The following is a 22,307-nucleotide window of genomic DNA, read 5'->3' on the forward strand; positions in this document are numbered from 1 at the left end:
AGGTTATGTTGCAAATATGACTGATTACCCATTAGCACATAAACAACAGTAAAGACATGAGGATCAATCTCAGAGGAAACCTGTAGCTTTTTTCCTTCAGCTGGTTAAGGTTTGCTGCTTTTTCCCCCCACCCCATAGTATTTAAATACATAGTTCATGTGAATGTTAACATTCCCCTTGCAAGCAGAAAAAGCAAGTATCTGCTTTAATAGACAGCAGTTCACTAGTGAGAGCCAAAGGAGAAAGGCAGAATTGTTTGTAAGACAGAGTAATGTCATCAGGGCATCTTTCCATTTCCATCTCTCTTTTTTGAAACTAGTTATTTTTTAATGCCTACAATTAGACAGATCAACATTTCTGGTTTTAATTTAATGCAAAGAGTATGATAATTACTGCTATTCTGTTCTGAATTATACCCCTAAATTTCCATATAAAGTGGTCATGGTAAAACAGCATGAATTTGTTTTCGATTATTGGAGTACAGAATTTGTTGTAGGTTGGTTCATTTTACATAAGCACTGTCAAATTTGGTATGTGTCACCATACATCCTCCTTTTTTTTCCCCTCTCTCACCACAAAAAAAAAAAAACCCATCTTACAGCTCATTTTAAAATGCTGTAGACTCTTTTGTGGACATGTATGAAAAGTCTTAATTTAGCAGCCCAGGAAGATCTTTACACCATAGTAAGATTTTTATTTTCCATAGCATATTTTTGTCTCAGCAGTGACAAAAGCAGCAGTGATTACCTGAAAAGTCATGCCATAGAAAAGCAGCTTATATATTGAATTATAATTCGTAAACTCTTTTGACAACTTTCTGCCATTAGATCTGTACCAAAAAATAAAAAAATACGAAAAAATAAAAATACGAAACTTGCTACTGAAAAATCAAGATAAGTTTTATATACATAGTTAAGGAATGAGAGTTTGAGAAAAACGGAGCAGATGTCTGAGAGGACCACAGTCAAGTTAGAACATTGGTAGAACAGTAAATCGCTAGTAAGATTTATTTGTGGGTTTTGTGTGTTTATGGAAAAATAATGCTAGATAGCATTAAAATAGTCTAAGTTTAAAAAAAAATCGTTCTTTATTGGAAGAGGTGAAGTCATGGTTTTAGTGAAGAATGAAAAAGGTATTTTTAGTCTTTCATCATCATGCCATGTATTTCTGAATGTTAATGTAATGTAGTCTGTTTTCTTTGGAGCATCATCTGAGCCAATTTTATTGGGCTGCCCACTGAAAGAGAGTTGTAAAATTTGCCTTTATCACAGAAGTGGCATGGAAAGGTGAGTAAAGCTTAAAAGCAACAGAAAGGAGAAGAAAAAATACAAGGGTCATCAGGTCTATTCTTCCTATTAATGAAAGGTTTCCACGGTCGGTAAATTTCTTAACACTTACTGCATTCTCATTCACTTGAAGGAAGCTTTCGTCCTTTCGTAGAAGGCAAAATTCTACAACACAATAGACCTCAAACCAACACAGCTGAAAAGCTGTCAGGGGAAGGTAGTCTATAGCGGAAGAATGCTGAAAAGTATAGGAGAGCAGATAAATAAATAAATACATACACACCTACATACCAGAAAGTGGAGGCATGCCAGGGAAATAAGGAGCATGCTTATTTTTTACCTTCCCTTAGTGGCCTCCGCTGGTGACCCACTCACTGAATTGCTGGTGGAATGTAAAGCTTCCTTGAAAATAAATCCAGCTGGGGACAGAGGTGGAATCACCACCTGTGTTCCCAGAGGATAAATGCTGCTTACAGCTCAAGAGGCCTCTGTGGTGCAGGAAAGTGTGTAATTCACACCTTCTTGAGCCAGTTTTACTGAATGCAATAATCATCTGGTCTTTATTTGAATCTCCCTCTTCCGGGACTGATTTCCACTGTCTTCTGTTATTCCAATTCTCCTAAAGTAGTGCAGTACATAAAGTTTCTCAGTCCAGATGCAGACCTCACATGGGCTCATGGCCACCTCCTTGCAAGCACACTCGCAGTCGTATGTCACACTGCCCAAAACCTCTCAATTATTGGCTGGCTCTTGGCAGTCTCAGGGCTTTTAGCTGCTTTTAGCCAATAATTGGGAGAGTTGTGAAAGCAGGATTCATGTCTTACTAGGAGAGTGTGATGGAGGCAAGCTGTGGGTTTATGTTGGGTTGGTATCTGCATTTATAAGTTTCATATACTTTCTTTAGGAGGACGGGAAGAAAGAATTGTATTATCAGGGGACGAGGATTGTCATTTGGATTAAACTAAAGACTTGCCCAGCAGAACAGCAAAATCTGGAGTTGAGGAATTAAAAAATAAGTACAGAGGACTAGGACTAGAAGTGAAAGGTCCTGCATTTAGTGACTGGTATCTTCAAAGGACTATGAAGGTAAGGAAAAGAAAAAAATTTATCAACGCCTTGTGAAAATTTGTCTTTGCTGCAACAGTAGTAAGAAGAAAGAAAGAATTAGGCTTTAAGTTCCAGTGCTCTCCTTAGATCTCAAAGCATTTTTATTTTTTTCTATTCAAATTATGACCACTTCAGAGTTCTTTTGCTAGAAAACTATACTGTATAAGGAATAGGTGTGTATCATTCCTGTGAATAGGTGCCCCAAGTGCACAGAAAGCCCATTCAAAATCCGTGCAGGACTGGTCTTATGACTTCTTACTACCCTTTTTTTACCACCTTCTTGCTACCTTTTGATAGGTCTGACTTTTGGACCCACTGAGCACTAAAGGAGTGGGACATTATTACCTCACTGTGAGTTCAGTTCTGTAACAAAAAAAAAAGAAGAGTACTTAAATATCACTGCAAACATCAGAACAAGCAACTGGTGTTGGGTGCTCTTTGTCCATCAATGGTTTTCAGCCAAATGCTGCCCTGCACCTAACAACAAAACCCACCTCTAACTTCAGTAGGATTTGTGCTTAAATTCCAAGAGTATGGCCCTCAAATATTTTTCCTGTATAAACTTAACTATAAAGCATTCCTGTATCTAAATTTATTTTTAAATCAATTATTAAAATGGTGCATTTTTTAAAATACTGTAAGTAAAAAATATTGAAAATGTAAAAAAACCCCACAAAACCTCTTTAGATAACTGCAAAGCCCATTATAAATGAAGAAAAAAAAAAGAAGCTTTGCAGCACACAGGAAAAAGGAAATGCTTTGGAGATATGGTCTCATATGTATAATATGCTGAGCCATGACATCAGAGCAGTTATTTTTCCCTAAGGTAAATGTCTTATGTTACAAATTCTTCCCTTTCCAGAGGCCTCAGGCCCCACAGATGTTCAGATAACAAAGCACTTGAGTTCTCAACACCCAAGAGGTCTCTAGGAGTTCTATTTCTATACTGTGCCTACAGCCCAATCAATTTCTGGTTTTCTTTCTGTATTTGTTATCCTCTTTTACCTGTCAGAAGCATCTCCCTCTTGTGTTTCTCAAAACAGTTGATGCAGCTTTAAAAGCTGAGGTGTGCCCTTGCAGCAGATCTTTTGCTCGCTTCTACTTCTGCTGTAGTCAAGTTTCTATCCTGTGCTGGGGCCAAATTTCCAAAACATGTCCAGTAAGCAGTCAGTTCCCACTGAGAAAAATACCTGACATTGATCTTCAGCCTGACAGTAAGATCCGATAAAGGAAGGTTCAAATAAGCACAGATTCTTTTGGGATCTCCTAATCAGAAATCACTTTCTGAAGAGTTCATATGGTACTGCCTGACAAGAAATTTTAGATGTTCCATGACCTCTTCCCCCATGTTTTTTACAAATAAAATTCCTTAAGATCAAATACAGGGTAATGCGTATTAGTTACAGTATTTATTACATAGGAAATAAACTGAATTAAGGGGGAACATAACTACCTCAACAAGTTACCCAGCATTTGCTCTGTAATAATAGATGAAAACAATTATACAAAGACATTACATTAGAGTTAATATCTTAAGTCACAAATGACCACTGAGCATACATAATTTAAGCACAGCCTCTTTTAATAAGGTTGCTGCTGATTTCCAACATGAGAGTGGGATTGTCCAGATGAAAAAGCTGTTAAGAATAAATACCACTCTTTTATATAACTGAGTGAATTGCAAAATCAATTTTAAAGGAAAACTCAGAATCTGCTATCTATATTGTTTACTATTAAGCCACACAGTAACGGAAATAAGCGGTCATGTCCGGTTTTGCTTACTAAATTTAACTGTTATTAAGGTTATGTAATTAAGTGTCATGCTTACAATATAATCAATTTTAAATGAAATAGTTAATACCAGTTAACACGTTCCCGTGTATTTCTCTATACTTACTATAGGAAGTAATACATATATTGACGTAATGAAATGTCAGCATATCTTAAAAATAACTGCAGCATGTGTTTCTGCATTATAGAAAAAGTATCATACCTTGATAATATAATACTTGTGTATATATCAGAAAATTCAGACATCAGAGATATACCAGAGTGTATTTGGAAACACATAGCTAGAAAGTAAGCCCACTTCTAAGGAATGCTTATGTGAAAATAGCACCTTTCTATAAAAATCCAGTATTCACTTGCAACAATTATTCTTCTTAATGTTAGTCAAAATACAAAGGGGATCATGTTGTGCAGTTATTTCACATTTTCACAGATGTAAATATATTATGACAGAAATTACAATACAAAAAGAAATGTTAAATATATACTTCAGTTGAAAACACTTACTGGTGTAATGCACTTTCAGAACTGACATAATGTACCTAACCAACCATTTAAAAGTAAAGTAACACTTTAATACATACAATTAATCTCTACCTGGCTTTACACCTAATATAATTCTGATCAAATGATTTTCATGCTTGTGGTCCTAAACTAGACCAGACTGTTTTTTAAATGAATGATTTTTACAGAACTCCATAGCTGAAGCTTATAATCTGGCCCAGGGAAAAGCAGTTTTGAAAAAAAGTGTAAGACTTGCAATTACTATGAGTAGAAGGTAAGAGTGTTCACCTAAGGAGCTGCATAGCACACATAGGAAGTGTGAGCTTCTAGGTTTACTTACGACAGAGACTTCATATTGGCCCCAGACCAGAGTATATTTAGATTATTAATTATCATTTCCACCAAACATCCCAATGGAATGCAAAGTTTTGTCTCATTCTTCTTGCCCGTCTTTATTCAACTGACAAGCATTAATGGTTATTCCATTAAGTAGTGCAGAATACAAGCTACTATGTCATCTATAGGCTGTTGGTGCTGGTCTCATCTTCTTGGTGCTAGTCTCATCTTCAAGGGAAACTTAAGAAGAAAAGGATATAAAGGATGTCAATAAATTATTAAGCTGCCAAGAAAAAGATGCAGATATGTGACACATAGTATCTACAAGACAATACTGTAAAGCCTGGGATGCTGGTTTCACAGTAAACATCAAAAGTCTGTTGATTAACAAAAAAGAAAGTGAGGGTCATTCTATACGAAAATGGGAAATTTTGAGATTAGGCACATAATTATTCAGTTTGACAGTACCAAAATGAATGTTTGTAAGGAATTTTGTTGGATAGCTGTCAATTTACCCCACACCATATGAGACAACGGTACAGAAAACTATATACTTTCTGGCACCATAGAGATAATTTCAGAAGATATGGAAGTTATGGCAGTGATCTAGTTGGAAACAAGAGGTTTGCCAGTTAGTGATAAAGCTGAAAGTACACATGAACAATTATTTTCCAAAACAAGAAAAATAACTGTGGAAAAATTCAGCTGGATTTCCAGTTGACTGTAAGCCAGCTAATGGCTTGATGCTGCACTGATTTCAATATGTTAGAGGGGTACTTCCAAAGTTTTTATTAAATGCATGAGTAAAAAGACTTTTTAGAACACAATGTGTCTGGCTTACTTTGAAAAACAGAAAGCAGCCTGACTTTTTAGGAAGCAAGAGATACATTCCACAAAGTAATATATTGCAGTCTAATGGAATCATGCAAGACAGCAATTAGTAGAAATAATGGAGTGATCCTATGAATACAACTTGCCATACTTACTACCTTGCAGGTCCTGTGTTTCATTCATTTGTCAAATTCTTGCTTCATGTGTACTTCATTAAAAGCTCTTAATTTAATTTTCACCTGTTTATGCTTTCAACAACTTCACTTTCTCACTGAGAGTGCTCCCATGACATCAGGTGCTAAATAAGATCTTCAGCTTAGTAACAGAAAGATCTTTTCTCACTAATACTTTCAATAACTCACCTTGAATGGCAGGCCTAGTGTGACTCATAGACATTCCTGGGACCTTAAATGAGTTGAACTCATCTCTCAGGAGAAGCAATAGGACTGTCTTTGTCTGGGCACAACAGATAGAATCATTCATCAGGAATCTTTGTAATATGCCTTACTTTTCCCAAAGCAACTAATCTGCCTCCCTTTGCTTCAGACTTTATCAGAGCAACTTGGTCAAAACTATTAGAAACTCATACAATAATATCTACAATCAGTTCAGACTCAGCTGCAGAATTATTTTTGGCTCGTAAAGGAGAAAGAGCTAGATTACCAGTCCCTTCATCCATGATGACTGCAACTGATTTGGCAGCTCTAACTAGACTTTCAAAACTAACCTCTCTGATAACCCCCTGAAAATAAATTTTTCTAGCAAATAAACTAGCAAATTTTGGCTGCCTCTAAATGAGCAGGATCCAGATTTCATTGTACGAATATCTTTGTATGGAAATCTCTTGACCTATTTACATCTCCATTTCTGACTCAGATTTCTGTTTGGTGGTTGTGATTAAAAAGGAAATATGGCAATCGTGTTGTATTAAGATAAATTAAACTGTGCACTTTCCCAAGTAGGCCTTTTGTGGGATATCTTTCAACAGGAAGACGGGCCCATCCATCACTTGGAATTGCAAATGCGTTTTAAAAGCTTCATTCTCTCTTATAATTTAAAATTTCATAAATGGTTATTATGGGTGTGGTTAGAGTGGCAAAATGCTGTCTCCTTATGTGTGCAGAGCTGAAGCACTTGAATCTACAAGAGTCGCTAGTTCTGAAAGACTGGCAAACCCTGAGTTAAACTCCAAAACAACTATCAGCTTGTGAATAATCACATGTATCATTGAATTGCTAACTAATATATATACTACAGAATATGATATATAAATATATATAAATATATAATAAAATACTCTTGTTTATTTCTGTGCCTCAGCTTCTCTCCCCTGTATTACCTCAAGAGCATCAAATTAATCAAAGTTTTATTCTTCATTTATACAATTTTAGGCATAGTAATATTACATACATTTTTAGATGCGAAAGAGAAAATCGCCTTCTATTTCAGTACATGGGGTATTTGCATTGTCACAGTACATTACATGGATTTGATGCTTAACATATAACTGTACTAATCTTTCTGGCAAACATAATAACAAAAGAAAGTTGTTTGGAGATTTTTCTATTTTTGTTTTAAAAAATAACAAAAACCTTTCCATTGAAGGACCACATGTAAAACTTTGGTTTGTCTACACAGAGACCAAGGCTGCTTATTACCTACAGTATACTAGCTATGATGAACAGACCACCATAGTTGTGACAACTGATGTTGCTGCCTCCAGGGTAAAACAAAGGTTTACATATTACACAAGCAATTTAACTGTTTTCTAAACATATTGCCAAGACAGTGGGAGTTGGCAGCCAGCACTGTGTTTTAGGTTTTGGATACTTGGATTAGAAGTGACTGCTGATTATAGACCTTTTTATTTGTCTTCTACGAATTACAAGCAACCTAGTAACCCAGCAAAGAATCCTTTGCAGCACTTAAACTTGTCTTCATGGCTTCCCAAAGATTACATACACAAATCACTCCACAAAAGTGGCGTAAGAGACTTGTGCATAGATAACTGCATAAGACAATTGTCTTGTTCTAACTCTTAAAGACTTCCCCAAAGTCAAATGTTTTATAATCCTTTTTGTGCAGTAGTCAGGAAAGAAATGAAAGAGTTTGGGCAAAGATTATCCACAAGAAAGAAACTTTTTTTTTTGGGTTCCAGCTGAAACACAATAAAGAACATAATTAACTTCACAATTCTTTGTGTTTTTCATTTGACTGCAGGGAGGAGATGAAAGAGGACTGTTAAGCCTTGCATTCCATCCCAATTACAAGAAAAATGGAAAGCTGTATGTGTCTTATACCACCAACCAAGAACGGTGGGCTATTGGACCTCATGACCACATCCTTAGGGTCGTAGAATACACAGTATCCAGGTATCACTAGAAGTCTAAAATTCAGTAGTTTTGTGTTTTTAGCAACCTTTTCATTTTAGTATTTCCCATTGTTAAAATAAATTATCAGATTTACAATTTGTATATACTTGTACACTCGCAAAAAATTATTGCTGCTTTTATTTCAAACAGTAGCTTTGGAATGGCAGTATGTACACAAGTTTATTCTTTTTAAGATCTTGTTGTTGTAGTTATTCTGTCATTTTTAAATTACAGTTATTCCCACTTACTGTCAATAGGCAGCAAAATATTTTTCTGTGAATGCTGGAAAAATGAAAATTCTCAGAAATAACTGTTTGACAATTTTTTACCAAGTTACAACACCCACAACTTAAAGTATAATTTGAACGACTTGAGCTTATTTTTAGGAAGAACAGTATAGTAAACTATGACAACTTTGATAATCTTTCTATTGCAGGAAAAATCCACACCAAGTTGATATGAGAACAGCAAGAGTGTTTTTAGAAGTAGCAGAACTACATCGAAAACACCTAGGAGGACAGCTTCTGTTTGGCCCAGATGGTTTCCTATATATTTTTCTTGGAGATGGCATGATCACTCTAGATGATATGGAAGAGATGGATGGTTTAAGGTACAAAAACTACCAATGGACAGACTTCTATATTGTCTTTAGGTTTTGTACACTATTTGGGGTAAGAATCAAAAGTGATCAGCAGTTGCCAGGGCAAATCCTACTCCTTCTTCCTTTACTACATAATCATACTATTTTCAGTGCCTGAGTTTAGTTAACTGCTGATTTTCAGAACAGTCTTACTGCTTAAATACATTTCCTTGTAATTGTGTGCTATCAACCCATCTAATTGCACCTACAGCATTTAGATGCAATTGCATTTAAGCACAGATTAGACGTCTTTTTTACAAATTCTTATTCTATGAACAAGGCACCTGTATGTGCCTACAGACATACCAGTCAATAACAACATACCAGTGACAAAAATGGCTAGAAAACATAGGAAGGAATCCTACTTTGGTTCTACCTATACAATTTGCTCAACCTGCTTTTTCCCTTTGTTTCATTGTGCTCTCTTAGAGTTGCATCATTTGCCTTAATTTAGAGAAATCACAGTACTGGGCCTTTACAGACTTAAAAGAAGTTGCTATGCTCAAAGGCCTTTTTGGCTTAGCAGAATAGCAGGTACTCCGGCCCTTTGCAGTGAGAATGTACTTAAAACCAAGACCAGAGAGCAATTCTAATACTTGACTTTCAATTAATGTAAAGCAAGGGTAGACTGAAACATATTCATAATGAAGAAAGAGAAAAAATCAATGTAAGTACAACATCTTTTGAAGCTTGTAAAATAGAGTTTTGGCACTCTTCTTCTATATTTCTGTCCTTCTCCCTCCATTACAATCATGAATGTAAGGCAAATCATATTAACTGTGTCCTATTTCATGTATCAGTAAATACCAACATCTCCATTTAACCAGTAACCATTACTTTCTTGTTTGTTGGGGGTTTTTGTTTGTGTTTTTTTTCTGTTTGGTTGGTTTTTTTTAATTCATAGAATCATAGAATAGTTAGGGTTGGAAAGGACCTTACGATCATCAAGTTCCAACCACCCTGCCATGGGCAGGGACCCCTCCCACTAAACCATGTCACCCAAGGCTTCATCCAACCTGGCCTTGAACACTGCCAGGGATGGAGCATTCACAACTTGCCTGAGCAACCCATTCCAGTGCCTCACGACCCTAACAGGAAAGAATTTCCTCCTTATATCCAATCTAAACTTCCACTGTTTAAGTTTTAACCTGTTACCCCTTGTCCTATCACTACAGTCCCTAATGAAGAGTCCCTCCCCAGCATCCCTATAGACCCCCTTTAAGATACTGGAAGGTTGCTGAGGTCTCCACGCAGCCTTTTCTCCAGGCTGAACAGCCCCAACTTTCTCAGCCTAAAAATTCATGTATAATTAATCTTTGGATTGTACTGTGACTACAGATCATTGAATTAAGAGCAGCATTCAAAGTGTTAGCAAAAAGCATTATGTAACTTTATAGTGATTATGCCCAGAATCACTCCAGAGGATAAAGAGTGTAGAAGAGTTAACAGCCTTATATTTGAAGCCATAAAACAACAATAATGTATGGAAATTTGCTCTTGTTATCAACATTGCTTCCCAACAGCATGGTCAGAGGCATTCTAGTATGCACTTAACAGTGCAACGTACCAGCCACACAATCTTTGACACGCTCTGGTACTACTTTTTGGACTTGCATGTACCATAAAACCAATCTATATGTGATTATTCAGCAAAGTGAGTGGTTTACTTTGCTGGTTCACTGTAGTATTACATGGATTACATCTATTAGTAAAATATTTTTTAAAAAACCCAATTATTTTATCTTTCAACTTTCTCAGTGATTTTACAGGTTCTGTATTGCGCCTTGATGTAAATACTGACCTGTGCAATGTCCCTTACTCCGTACCATGGAGCAACCCACATTTTAATAGCACAAACCAACCTCCTGAGATTTTTGCACATGGACTTCACAATCCAGGCCGGTAAGTAAGTCACAGTTAAAACTGAATTACTCTGGAGCAGATACTGTTTTCAACCAGGAATCTTTTATAGAGTGGGTACCAAAATTTTAATACTAAATGCTCTCGTGAACTTTTAAAAAATTCCACTCCTTCACCTTCACACATACATCACAGTCAGAAACAAATGTACATTGGGAAAGGAGAAGGAGAGGAGTGTGCACAACTATTACAAGTCAAGACTGAAGTGACAGAAACAAAGCACAGGATTTTTGTTTTAAACATATAATAAAATTATTACCTTTATGAAAGAAGAAAACTTAAAGCAGAGAGCTGGTAAAGCACAGCTGAGATGGGAGTCCTGATTGAGAAAAGAAGGCATGTGGAAAATAAATGAGAACATCTGGTGATATCTAAACAATAACAAGGAGGAGAACAATGCTTTAACTAAACAACACATAATTCAGCAAATTAGGTGGGTGGTAGTACTGAAGTGACATTTAAAGTCATGGTCTGAAAAAATTCAGAAAGTCAAGTTGTTCAGATAAGGAGTTTTATTCTTGGACTTTTTTAACAGTTCAAAATTCCTACAGCGTGTAAATCAGCTCATTTAGCACTATTCACTTCAGGTGCTATTCAGCAGAGTATGTTTTATCACTAGGAAAAAACAATTTTACTTCACATTACATAAAAAATGGTGCAGGGATGGGAAAGGAATGTTACCTCTTGTATACAAATCTGATGCAGTTTGCAGATATTTTGTCTCAGTATGAATTAGGTCCCTCAAGTGAGAAAGCACCACAAAGAAACAATCCTTCAAAATGTGATGTCATACTATTGATAGAGAATTATACATTATAAACTCACCTATCTCATGGATTTTCTTATATTTTTGGTTTTACAGATGTGCTGTGGACCGCCACCCAACAGATGTAAATATCAATTTAACAATACTTTGCTCAGATTCAAATGGAAAGAACAGATCTTCAGCAAGAATCTTACAAATAATAAAGGGTAAAGACTATGGTAAGTTCCATCCAGGGTAAAGCTGGGAAGATACAGTTTCTATGCCCATGGAATCATACATAAAAAGCAGAAGAAAATTGATAAAGGACTGTATATCCAGGATAGGTAGCTTCCAGCACAGACAGAATAGGTAATGTAAAAAAACTTATAAAAAGTATGGTACAAGCAGATAACAATTCAAGACAAAACAAAATCTAAATGACTCAAATTTTCCTTGTTGGTGTAGAATATAATGTGAATAACACCTAAGAAATATGTCAGTTGCTAGTCTGTCAAAGATCTCACTGTTGCTTCCTATGATGGCTCATAAAGAAGATTTTGGAATATCGGGAATTGATGAAAATGTGTTCTCAGCCATTCACAAATAACCTTTTAAGATACAGAATGAAAACCTCATGTAGTGCACTTCCTATAATGGAAAAAGTGAGCTAGACAACAACAGATCATAACCAAACAGGGAAATGATTGAGCTCTGTTTAAAAATGACAGCCTTAGAAAAATGCACGATGCTGCTGCTTCATAATGAATGACTCATTTAGATTAAATTGCAAAAAGATAAACATACTCAATTAGGGACTTAAAATTTTCAAGTGTTGCATGTTCTCTCTGACTCGATATCATTGTCAGTCACAATTTTAGTTTAATGTTTAACTCTGACACTTGCTAAGGTTGCTTGCTCAGGCAATCCAGGTGACAGTTACTCTGAGCTATCATCTACCTTGGTTGACTGTTCAGCAGCTTGTAAATTCATGGTGGTAAAAGGTGATAGGTACCAAAGGTGTGTAAAGGCATCAAGAACTGGTCTATCTCCTGAAGTGTAGCATTTTCTGGGTTTATTTACATCCCTAGTCCTCCCACCTGTACTTTACTTAAAAGCAAAGCAGTTGTGCTGCCTAGTACAATAGTACACAATAGCGTAATGCAATTGTTCTGCTTTAGTTGTTGCATGTATTTTCTGTGTTCATTTTATAAAAGCCAAACCAAACAGTAATATTTGGTAAACCACTGCTCCAATGGAATTTTGACGGCATCTTTATTGCAGAGTAAACTAAGCAATATTCTGTCTATCCAAAACAGCTTGCCAGTATTAATACTAGGCTCTGGGTCAATTGCTTCAATAGAAAGAACTCATCATCCTTTTCTCCCACATAAAATTTCAGCACTTACTCTTGTAGAATAATCAGAGAAATTCATCTATCAAAGACTTGCAGATAGCCCTCCAACTAAAAGAAGTTCCTATAAAACAAAAAGGCCTATTGGTTGTGGCTTTAACTTAAAATTATGCAGTTAGCATGCCAAGTTGAGCCTACTTTTGCCCTAAGCAGTATTTGATTACATGAATGGGAACATTTCCAGTGAAACTTCCTTGGAGACATTATTTGGTATGACTGAACTTTGAAGTTTTGTAAGAAAAAAGAAAAGGAAAAAAAAAATAAAATGTGTAGGAACTAGCAACTACAACAGCAGCATAAAATAGAATCATAGAATGGTTAGGGTTGGAAAGGACCTTAAGATCATCTAGTTCCAGCCCCGCTGCCATGGGCACGGACACCTCACACTAAACCATGTCACCCAAGGCTCTGTCCAACCTGGCCTTGAACACCACCAGGGATGGAGCATTCACAACTTCCCTGGGCAACTCATTCCAGTGCCTCACCACCCTTACAGTAAAGAATTTCCTCCTTATATCCAATATAAACTTCCACTGTTTAAGTTTTAACCTGTTACCCCTTGTCCTATCACTACAGTCCCTAATGAAGAGTCCCTCCCAAGCATCCTTATAGGCCCCCTTCAGATACTGGAAAGCTGCTGAGGTCTCCACGCAGCCTTCTCTTCATGGTAATAGATTACCATGAGAAGCTATGGCCAGTGATATTAGTGTTTTATGGGATGTAACACGCATACCGTGTTTGAAACTAATTTTGAAAGAGTTTTTCAAACCACTGAAAGGCTTTGAAAACAAATTGTGCTGAAAGTCACTGGAATTTCTGCTCTTAGATACTAGAAGGACTTTAGAGTGAAGGGGGTTTAACTGTATTCCTGAAGTTCCAGAGATCCATTATGCTGACTGTATTGACATATAAAGTTAACAGTTAAAAATTAAAGTTAACAGTAGTAATTACATCAGCTTCAATGAAAGTCCGACCTAATACTTATATAGTTTTATTCCCCCAGCCTACGCACACGGAAGAAAGCAATTACAGCCTCTCCTATCTATATCCCTAACCGATTGTTTCACAAACAGCCTTTGTTGTAATTTTCTGATTTTTTTTCATGTTTCATTTGCAGCAAAACATGTTGAATTCTGAAGAACATTTAAATGGAATTGATCTTTTTTTTGAAGTAATAACATGTTCATAAATGTGAATCAAAATATGATTCTGCATATGATCTAATGCTACGGTAGTTCCTTTTTAGAAAGTGAGCCTTCACTTTTAGAATTCAAACCATTCAGCAGTGGGTCCTTGGTTGGTGGATTTGTCTATCGAGGCTGCCAGTCTGAAAGACTCTATGGAAGCTATGTATTTGGAGACCGCAATGGGTAGGTTTCTTATAACTCACTTTTAAACAAAAATACGTACAAAGTATATTTAGTTATTGAGCTTCCTGTAGAAAGGAACACCAACAGTCTTGTACACTGTGTCACTTTGCCAGTTTAGTGATATGACAGTGCAGATTAAAGTCTAGATTTGGAAATAAAATAGTACAGCATCCTAATGAATGTTGACATAAGTAATGTATCTGATCCTTGGAAAAAAGCACAAAGACACACCACAGCACTCTTAAGATTTTAGTTCTAGAAACACTTAGATGCATCATTTACATTGTGATGGGAATAAATGTTAATTGTGGAACAGTTTCCCAAACAGGTCTAACTGTTAAGACATTGAAAACTTGCTATGGAAACATCACTGATGGAGCAAAGTGAATGGGTGTAGTCTTCCCATGTCAAATAGCTCAGTACTCACAAATGGCTATATAGGGTTGCTTGAACCCAATTTTGTAATGTTTGAATGACAGGAAGGGAAATGCTGTGCTTTTTAAGCATCTGAAAAACTACAGGCAGGGAATCATAAGGTGATGAACCACACAGATGTATCTATGGAGCTACTTGCAGCAAGTGTTTACTTTTTTATCTGGACCTTGAAAACTCTCTATTTAAAATGTAATATAACAGTATGCTTTATGTGTTTTTGAATATAGAAATTTTTTAACACTGCAACAGAGTCCGGCAACCAAACAGTGGCAAGAGAAACCCCTCTGTCTTGGCAACACTGGTTCATGTAGAGGTTTTTTTTCAGGCCCTGTCTTGGGATTTGGTGAAGATGAATCAGGTAAATAAAATAAATAATAAAAAAAAATGTTGTTAAATCATAAGTTTTATTGGTAACGCCTGCTGAACTATTCAGAAACTTTCTCAAAAGCATAGTCAATGTCTGAAATGAAGGAATCTAAAGGCTATCTTTCCTTTGCCAAAGATGTCTATACTGCTTTCAGCTACCCCTTAGCAGCCCTGTAAGAAGAACCAAGAAGAGAATGGGTTGTTGGAAGGGGCAAAGGTCCTTACTGTCTCTCACATTCTGTGAAATGTGTTCCTCACTATGACACAATGTGTCTGTCACATACTGGCTTTTATTCTCAACATTACAGATTTAAGAGACAAAGATACTGCATGAGCAGACCGATCCCCCTCTTGTCCCTTCCTAATTTTATTTTTTTAACCAATTCTATAAATATGAAACAAAACACATTCATGATAAAATGCTTCTCACATTTTAGTATCAACTTGGGAAAGTGCTATTTTGAATTTCCAAATAGCGAGATTCTGTTGTATGTTTCAGTGATGAGTGTTTCTTCTGAAATAGTTTTTAACCTCATCTTGCAAATACAGCTAGATCACAAAAGTCTTGTATTTGACATCTTAGGAAAGAACTAATTTATTGCACTGATTTCTTTAACAGGTGAGATTTACATATTATCAAGCAGTAAAAGTATGACACAGCCTCACAGCGGGAAACTCTACAAGATCATCGACCCAAAAAGGTGAGCATCACTAAAATTAGTCTTTCCTTCAACAGGTTAGAAAACAAAACGTAAATGTAGTTCTTTACATGTAGCTGAATTATGCAGTACTATGCAATTCAGTAAGAAAGGAAATTCTCAATGCAGGAGGCTTCCTAAAAGCAAATGCACCATCATCAGCAAGCGGAACAGATTCAACAGAAGTAATCACTGTCTCACAGAAAGTGAATGTCAGAAGAACAGAGGTGTAAGCAACACTAACTTCTGGAAATTTTTACTCTTCATCAATATCCTAAATGCTGCCCACTTTTCCACCTAGATTCACACTTTTTGCATGCTTTCATAGAAAAGTAGACATATTTAATGTGGAACCATGTGGACCAGCACAGGTAAAACATGCTCCTGGTAGTTCTGAAGCAATTGACTTGTAGGTAACACAGAGGCTAAGCAGCATCAATGGAAGGCAGATGCTAGAATTCTCCGCAGCACTACTACTTCCTTACCTGCCACTGTGGTAGGACAGCGCACAATGAGAGCTGGCTCAAAAGGTCAGTACTGGCTGACAATACCTACTCTGTGTACTGAAAAGCTACTACAGAAAATAATTTCACAGTACTAGACAGCAGACAAGCCATCCCCCGGGAGCGCTAGTCTCACTTCCTCAGTTTCAGTTTTGCAACAGGGACATTGCTAAGGGACAAATCCAGTCTTTCCCAAACATCTCTTCAGTTGTATAGGAGATACCACCAGTGGAGAATAATACAGAGAACTGAATCCTCAGTTGGTGTGAACTGTCACCACTTACAAGGTTTCAGCATCTTTCCATATCCCTGCATTTACCTGTCTCCCTGGGAAGGTTTGGAGCGCCAAGGAATGAAACCTTCTTCTCTTGGACTATGTGCCAAAAATATATTAAATTCTTTAACAGTTCTTAAAGCACCATTTCCAAAAGGCTTATAAATCCCACTCAAGTGGCTTATGAGACATGGAGTTAATATGATTAGCTTCACTATTTAGACTAATTTACTAGTTGTAAAATGAGGATAAATGAAAACTATCAAACCAGACTTTCTTGAGATACAGTCTTTGCAGAGCAGCTACAGCTACTAAAATATTAGGGGATCTGGAAAGACTGCAAAAACCCAGTTTCCGACATGACCCAGGGGCCCCAGCAACAATAAGAGCAGATGACTAGTAGACACTCACTTTCGCTGGAGAAATCCCATTTTCTTCCTGGTGGATCTTGCTGCTCTATCAGACCAATTCTGTAGCATGTAAAGGTACCACATCCATCCTGCAAAAGCATCAGAAATTAACACAAAATGAAGTGGCCAACAGAAATTAAGTTTGTCATATTAGTTGCTTTGACCTTATCATACCCTGAAAAAGCAATTGCCTGTTTGTGCAGCATCTATGTCAGCATGTTCTCCCATTAGCATCAGATAGACTCACATTTTTGAGACTGCTATTGACTGCTTCAGAGAGGAATCTATTTTCCTGTGAGAATTTAAACTCTAAAAATTGTTATTGGGACAAGTAAATAATAAATATGTGAAACAGGATGCATACCGTGTTATAAGTCACAGTAGAGTTTCAGTGTTCTATAATTATACTATCCCAAACTTTTGCAAGTCATTTGGAAGCAGATGTTACTTGCAGGTTAGTGCAGTCTGTCAGTCAAGGTCAGTACGTACGTTTTATTTATGCCTTCTGGTATTAAAAGCATTTTTTTAGAACAAAACTTGCCATTCTTTCTGGGATTGTTTAGTCTGTTGGTGTATGGTTTTAAGTGAATTTTACACCCTAAATCCACTATTAGTATCTAATTACATGGGGCTGCCTTGTTTGACCTCGGCTTTTTGTTCTTGTTACCTCTTCCAGTAGGGTGGTCTTCAGCTGACATACCTGAAAGGCCAGACCTCCCATTGCTGTGCTCACGGTTGGCTGTTCTCATGCATGAAAAAGGGTCGAGGCTGTGTTTGGTTACTAGTGAAAGTAACCAGAAAACTATAAAATACTTCGGTAAATTGGCACACAGTTGAAATTAAACAGACTGTGGCAAAGGGACATAGGTTTTGGTAACACTTTTTAGAAACATGAGATAATTTTCATTCAGGCAAAGTTTTGAGTTCTGTTGTTTTTCAATCTCACACCAATGTAGGCTTTTAAAAGACAGATAGCTACTTCCACAAAAGAGCATTGCAGCTCTATTTACCATTTAATGCTAATTTCACATTGCACATGTAAACAGTTTTAAAATTCCATGGCATTGGCAAATGTTCATGTAATGCTTTGATAACGAAATATTGTTATTCATGCGCTGATATTTTTTGCATACTAATATTGTTGCTCCTTCATGTCTTCCTCATGGTATGTGCCATACAAATATATCAAATATGGGTATAAACCCTAGAAAGCTCTCTAGAACACAAAATAAAGATGCTACAAGTGGGATCAGAGCATCAGGTATAAATAAAGTCATTGAGATACTGATTTGTCACATCTTAGAAATTCATTGCTTGCTAAGAAAACCCTTCACATGTAACAAAAATGAAGCTTAACAATGTTAAGCTGAGGTGATATATAACAAATTGATAAATATGATCAACACAGAGGTTCTGAATCCTTCCATCATCAAGGCAGTTTGAAACATAGAATTCAAGTTACCACAGGAAACTTTTGTTCAGGTCTTCCAAATACTTAATAACTGAATAGCTTCCCCTCAAAAGCACAGAATTAAATAATCCTTCCCATTGTAACAAGGTTCTTAAAATAATACATTAGTACTTTGGAGTTTTTAGACAATGAATCGATAAATCAGAAACATGAAAGTTAAATTGTATGTTAGAAACGAATATGTGAGGTGCTGCAAAGTGCACATTTACTACCATTACCAAAATTCGGTAGAGTGAAGAGGATAGGTAATAGTATAGTTAGCTTTGAGATTGGAGAAGATGCGAGAAACCCTGAGGATTGCAAACACTTAAGACCAGCTTTAGGTAAATTAGTTAAACTAGCAGACAAAAGAAGAATTTCTTAAGTTAAAACTGTGTCTCTGAAAAATATATCTATTCTTTGATGATTATAAAAAAAGTTATCACAAGTAAACTGCTTTCCAGGGTTAGGAACTCATGAAAAAACACAGGGAGAAAGACTTATGTACTTCTCACCTAAAAGGCAGGGCTGCTCATGTCCTGAAGATCAGTGAAAATCCTAGCACTTTATAAATTGTCTTTGTGACCAAAAAAAGAAAACCATTTTATTTTCTGTATTTCTACTTTCTGGTTTATAATTTTTCTATCTGGCTTTCTGTTTCTACAAATACATAATAATATAAATCAAAAAAACATTGATGAATGCATAGGAAAAACTAGGTAAACAGTGGTGTAGAAAATGTGTATAGGTCCAAATATTACAGTTAGTCAATAACGGAGAAAACAGGAGATGAACTCATTAGAAAACAAAACCTTGACGAGAGGAGAAAATCAGCTGTCAACAGTATTAAAAATGTGTATTTAAGTAAGAAAGATCTGTTGATAGGTTCATATCAGCTGTACTTCAAACATTATTACCAGCTGTTCTTGGAAAACCATAGACGGGAACAGACCAAGAAGTATGAAAATAAACTTTGGAAGGTGGCAGAACAGCCATAATGTGGCTTTGTGAGCCTTCTTTTAGAATACTTATACTATGATCACTTTTATCTCCAGGCAAATTCCAGAAAAAATTAAAGAATCAGAGAAGAGTACTCAAATTGATGGACAATGCAAAAGATTTCCATTTAACACCTGAAACTTAGAAAAGTTTATAGTGCTGTATAGTTCTGTGAAGTTTTGTGTGCCGCGGTTGATACAGTGATTCCAAAGGGAATAATTCTTTTGCTTGGGATGGCTCACTGGAGCCAGCAGGTGATTTTTATGAAAGGGGGTGTATCTTAAGTGTCCTTGCACACTTAAGATTTCCTCTTCCTCTCCTTCTAACACCTTACAGGTCTGGATTTCAGTATGTTTCATATCAGCAGCCAGAATAGCTGCTTTCCATTGGATTGAAACTTGAACTTGATGCAAACCACCTCACTCCTCTTTCATGCCCCCCCAAGAGTATGTAATTCCACTTATCATCCTTTCCATCATCACCTTCTGGGATTTCCGCTATCAGAGAGTATTTCCAAACAGACTGATTTCAGACACTAAGGGACAGTATCTAGGTCATACCTCATTTTGACATTGTTCGGGCTCTTTACAAAAACACTGGTGGTTTTATTTTTTAGTATGAATCTAGAGTGTTTGATGATATGATAGAAGAATAGCATTTATGAAAGCATAGCCCTCTTCAAGACTTTAATTACTATGGAAATGGAAACACAGAAATATACAGTATTAGACTAATCTGCATCAAGATGCTCAGGTCTGATGGGTTATGGATACATTCTGAAGCTACTACTGGAAACTCTCTGTAGAGTGAGCCAATTCTGTTGGTGAATGCTCTCATCAACCCAGGTGGGCCATATGATTTCTTTCTGTTCAGAAAGTTACTATCCCTTAAATCATTTGAGGGAATGGAAAGCCAGAATTAATGTCTAATGATGTTTAGTTTAGCCGGAGCATGCAAAATTCTTATCTCATTTACCTTACCCACATGCAGTTACTATTCCCATAAGAGACACTAAAGAGAAATTAGAGCTTTTTGCGAATACCAGTCTAGAGAGTTTCACTTTACAGAAGTACTTCACAAAAACTCCTTTGTGACCACAATGGAAAAACCTAAGGATTATTTTCAATCACATCACAGCTCACTGACTGTAAAAGTTTTTGTTTTGGTTTGGGATTTTTTTTCTCTCCCCCCTTTTTTTTAGGCTTTCTAGCATTGGCTATTAAGGAGTTCTCACTTTTTATCACTTTATAAGGAAAAAACAGCTCAGTTTATCTTTTGCTTATTTTCTGGAGCCTGCAGGAAGCCTCTGCCATCCTAAAGAAAGTCACACATAATAGAGCAGCTTTAGCCCAGTAAGCCAGTCTTTCCCAATTCATCAGTCAAAGTGTTATGCAAGTGGCCCCCTAAATTGATAAATTCCCACAGTGCCTGTTGACCCAGCTGCCAAGTGCTCATGCAGCAGGTGTTGTTTTCATGACCACCCTGACAGTAATACAAACTGTTTAGCAGTTGCGTTGACCTCTTAGCTATTAACATTGATACAGGCTTCACTAGGGACTAGTTTTCAAACATGACAGAATTTCTTAAGACTAGAGGTCATGAACAAGTATACCATATAAGAATAAATTTGATATGCTGCTGAGTTTAAATCTTAAAAGCCAGGTTTTTTTTCCACATTATTCCCATGTACTAAATCTGGAGACAAGTAATGAGCTTTTGGCATCTCTCCCAGGACTAAAGGTATACTTTTTAATTTTAGAAGCTGTACCTGAAGAGATGCTATATTTATTCTATGACAAGTAGTAAATTTAGTCTGTGACAAGTAGTGAAACAAAATTATTTTTTCTTGACATTTTCCCTTATAAAGGAAAAACCCAAACAACTAGTGCACAAATTTTGGTGGTATACTTAAGCATCATTCTTACACCTAATATCCTGTGAGCAGTTAATTGAAGCATAACATTCTTTCCTTATATTTTTATCACAATCAGGATTTCTATGGCCATGACCTTTCTTTGATTGTGAAAATCCAGGAATTTTGTTTGGGTTTTTCTCACTTTACTGGAAGAAAAGGAGATTTTTGATATTGTGTCAAAGGTACGAAGGAGGAATTGTTTTCAGTACCATTGTATTACTGCTGAATTTGACCCTCCATTTGCATTGATTTATGTATGTCTGAGTTACAGGCAAGCACATATAGCAACTGAATCACTGCATGCACTTAGTGGAACTGTGAAGAGATGCACTAAGGAAAAGCATGAAATTCTAAGCAGTTCCAGCGTGAGTTTCAATCTATTAAAGCATGTTAGACTTGTATGTGCCTCTAAACTAGCAGTAGAAGCTACTTTCTTACACTAGCTAGAGTAATGCAGCAAAAAATATTTTACACATCCTACAGCCAAGAATTCCCAGCTCACTGCACTCGTCAGCAAAGGGACCCAGCAAGGGCCCCAGCCCCCAGTACAACTTTTCCTCCATGTTCCATACATTTAGAGTTGTTATACAGTTTCATGAAAGCATGTTTTAACAAGCAAGATATACTGTACCGTACTGTATATATGAACAGCTCTTTAAGATAACTAGAATTGTACAGACCGTGTAAATAGTCATTATCAGCTACATTTTTGGCTGACTTTCTGCGGACCAAGTAATGCTTACTGTAAGAGTAATCCAGCTGTACCCTTTTGAGTTTTATAGATTGAGGGAGACAAGAAAAAAATTCTCTCCAGCCCACAATGTGGCTCCATCTAGTCCCCTCCATTTTCCACATCAGGAGACACAGCAAAGCACTAGTTATATAAACAAAACCATAGGTTTGTCTAAGTGCTGGAAAGATCAGGTCCCAACAGTCAGTTTGAAGAC

General features: G+C 36.5%; 2 protein-coding genes across 3 annotated transcripts in view; one reads left to right on the plus strand and one right to left on the minus strand.

Annotated features, from left to right (window-relative positions):
• HHIP (hedgehog interacting protein) overlaps nt 1-22,307 on the plus strand; it is a 72,255-nt gene that overhangs the window by 43,411 nt on the left and 6,537 nt on the right. Inside the window, exons 5-11 of the mRNA XM_061354156.1 lie at nt 8,073-8,224; nt 8,661-8,834; nt 10,623-10,766; nt 11,647-11,768; nt 14,187-14,310; nt 14,973-15,103; nt 15,731-15,812. Coding sequence (XP_061210140.1) covers nt 8,073-8,224; nt 8,661-8,834; nt 10,623-10,766; nt 11,647-11,768; nt 14,187-14,310; nt 14,973-15,103; nt 15,731-15,812 — 929 coding nt within the window. The remainder of the gene's footprint in view (nt 1-8,072; nt 8,225-8,660; nt 8,835-10,622; nt 10,767-11,646; nt 11,769-14,186; nt 14,311-14,972; nt 15,104-15,730; nt 15,813-22,307) is intronic.
• Nucleotides 11,044-22,307, minus strand: part of ANAPC10 (anaphase promoting complex subunit 10) — a 108,271-nt gene continuing 97,007 nt past the window's right edge. Inside the window, exons 5-6 of one of the 2 annotated variants that reach the window (XM_061354169.1) lie at nt 16,994-17,085; nt 11,044-11,103 (exon numbers count right to left, since the gene is read on the minus strand). In XM_061354169.1, the coding sequence (XP_061210153.1) occupies nt 11,046-11,103; nt 16,994-17,085 (150 nt within the window). In that variant the 3' untranslated portion in view covers nt 11,044-11,045. Of the gene's footprint in view, nt 11,104-16,890; nt 17,086-22,307 lie in introns of those variants that run through there. The other variant, XM_061354168.1, reaches the window with a different exon arrangement.

This window comes from Neopsephotus bourkii, unplaced genomic scaffold (genome assembly GCF_033783945.1).
Source record: "Neopsephotus bourkii isolate Nb327-2 ecotype Australia unplaced genomic scaffold, CSIRO-AGI_Nbou_v1 NB_718, whole genome shotgun sequence".
In the NCBI taxonomy this organism is placed as follows: Eukaryota; Metazoa; Chordata; class Aves; order Psittaciformes; family Psittacidae; genus Neopsephotus; species Neopsephotus bourkii.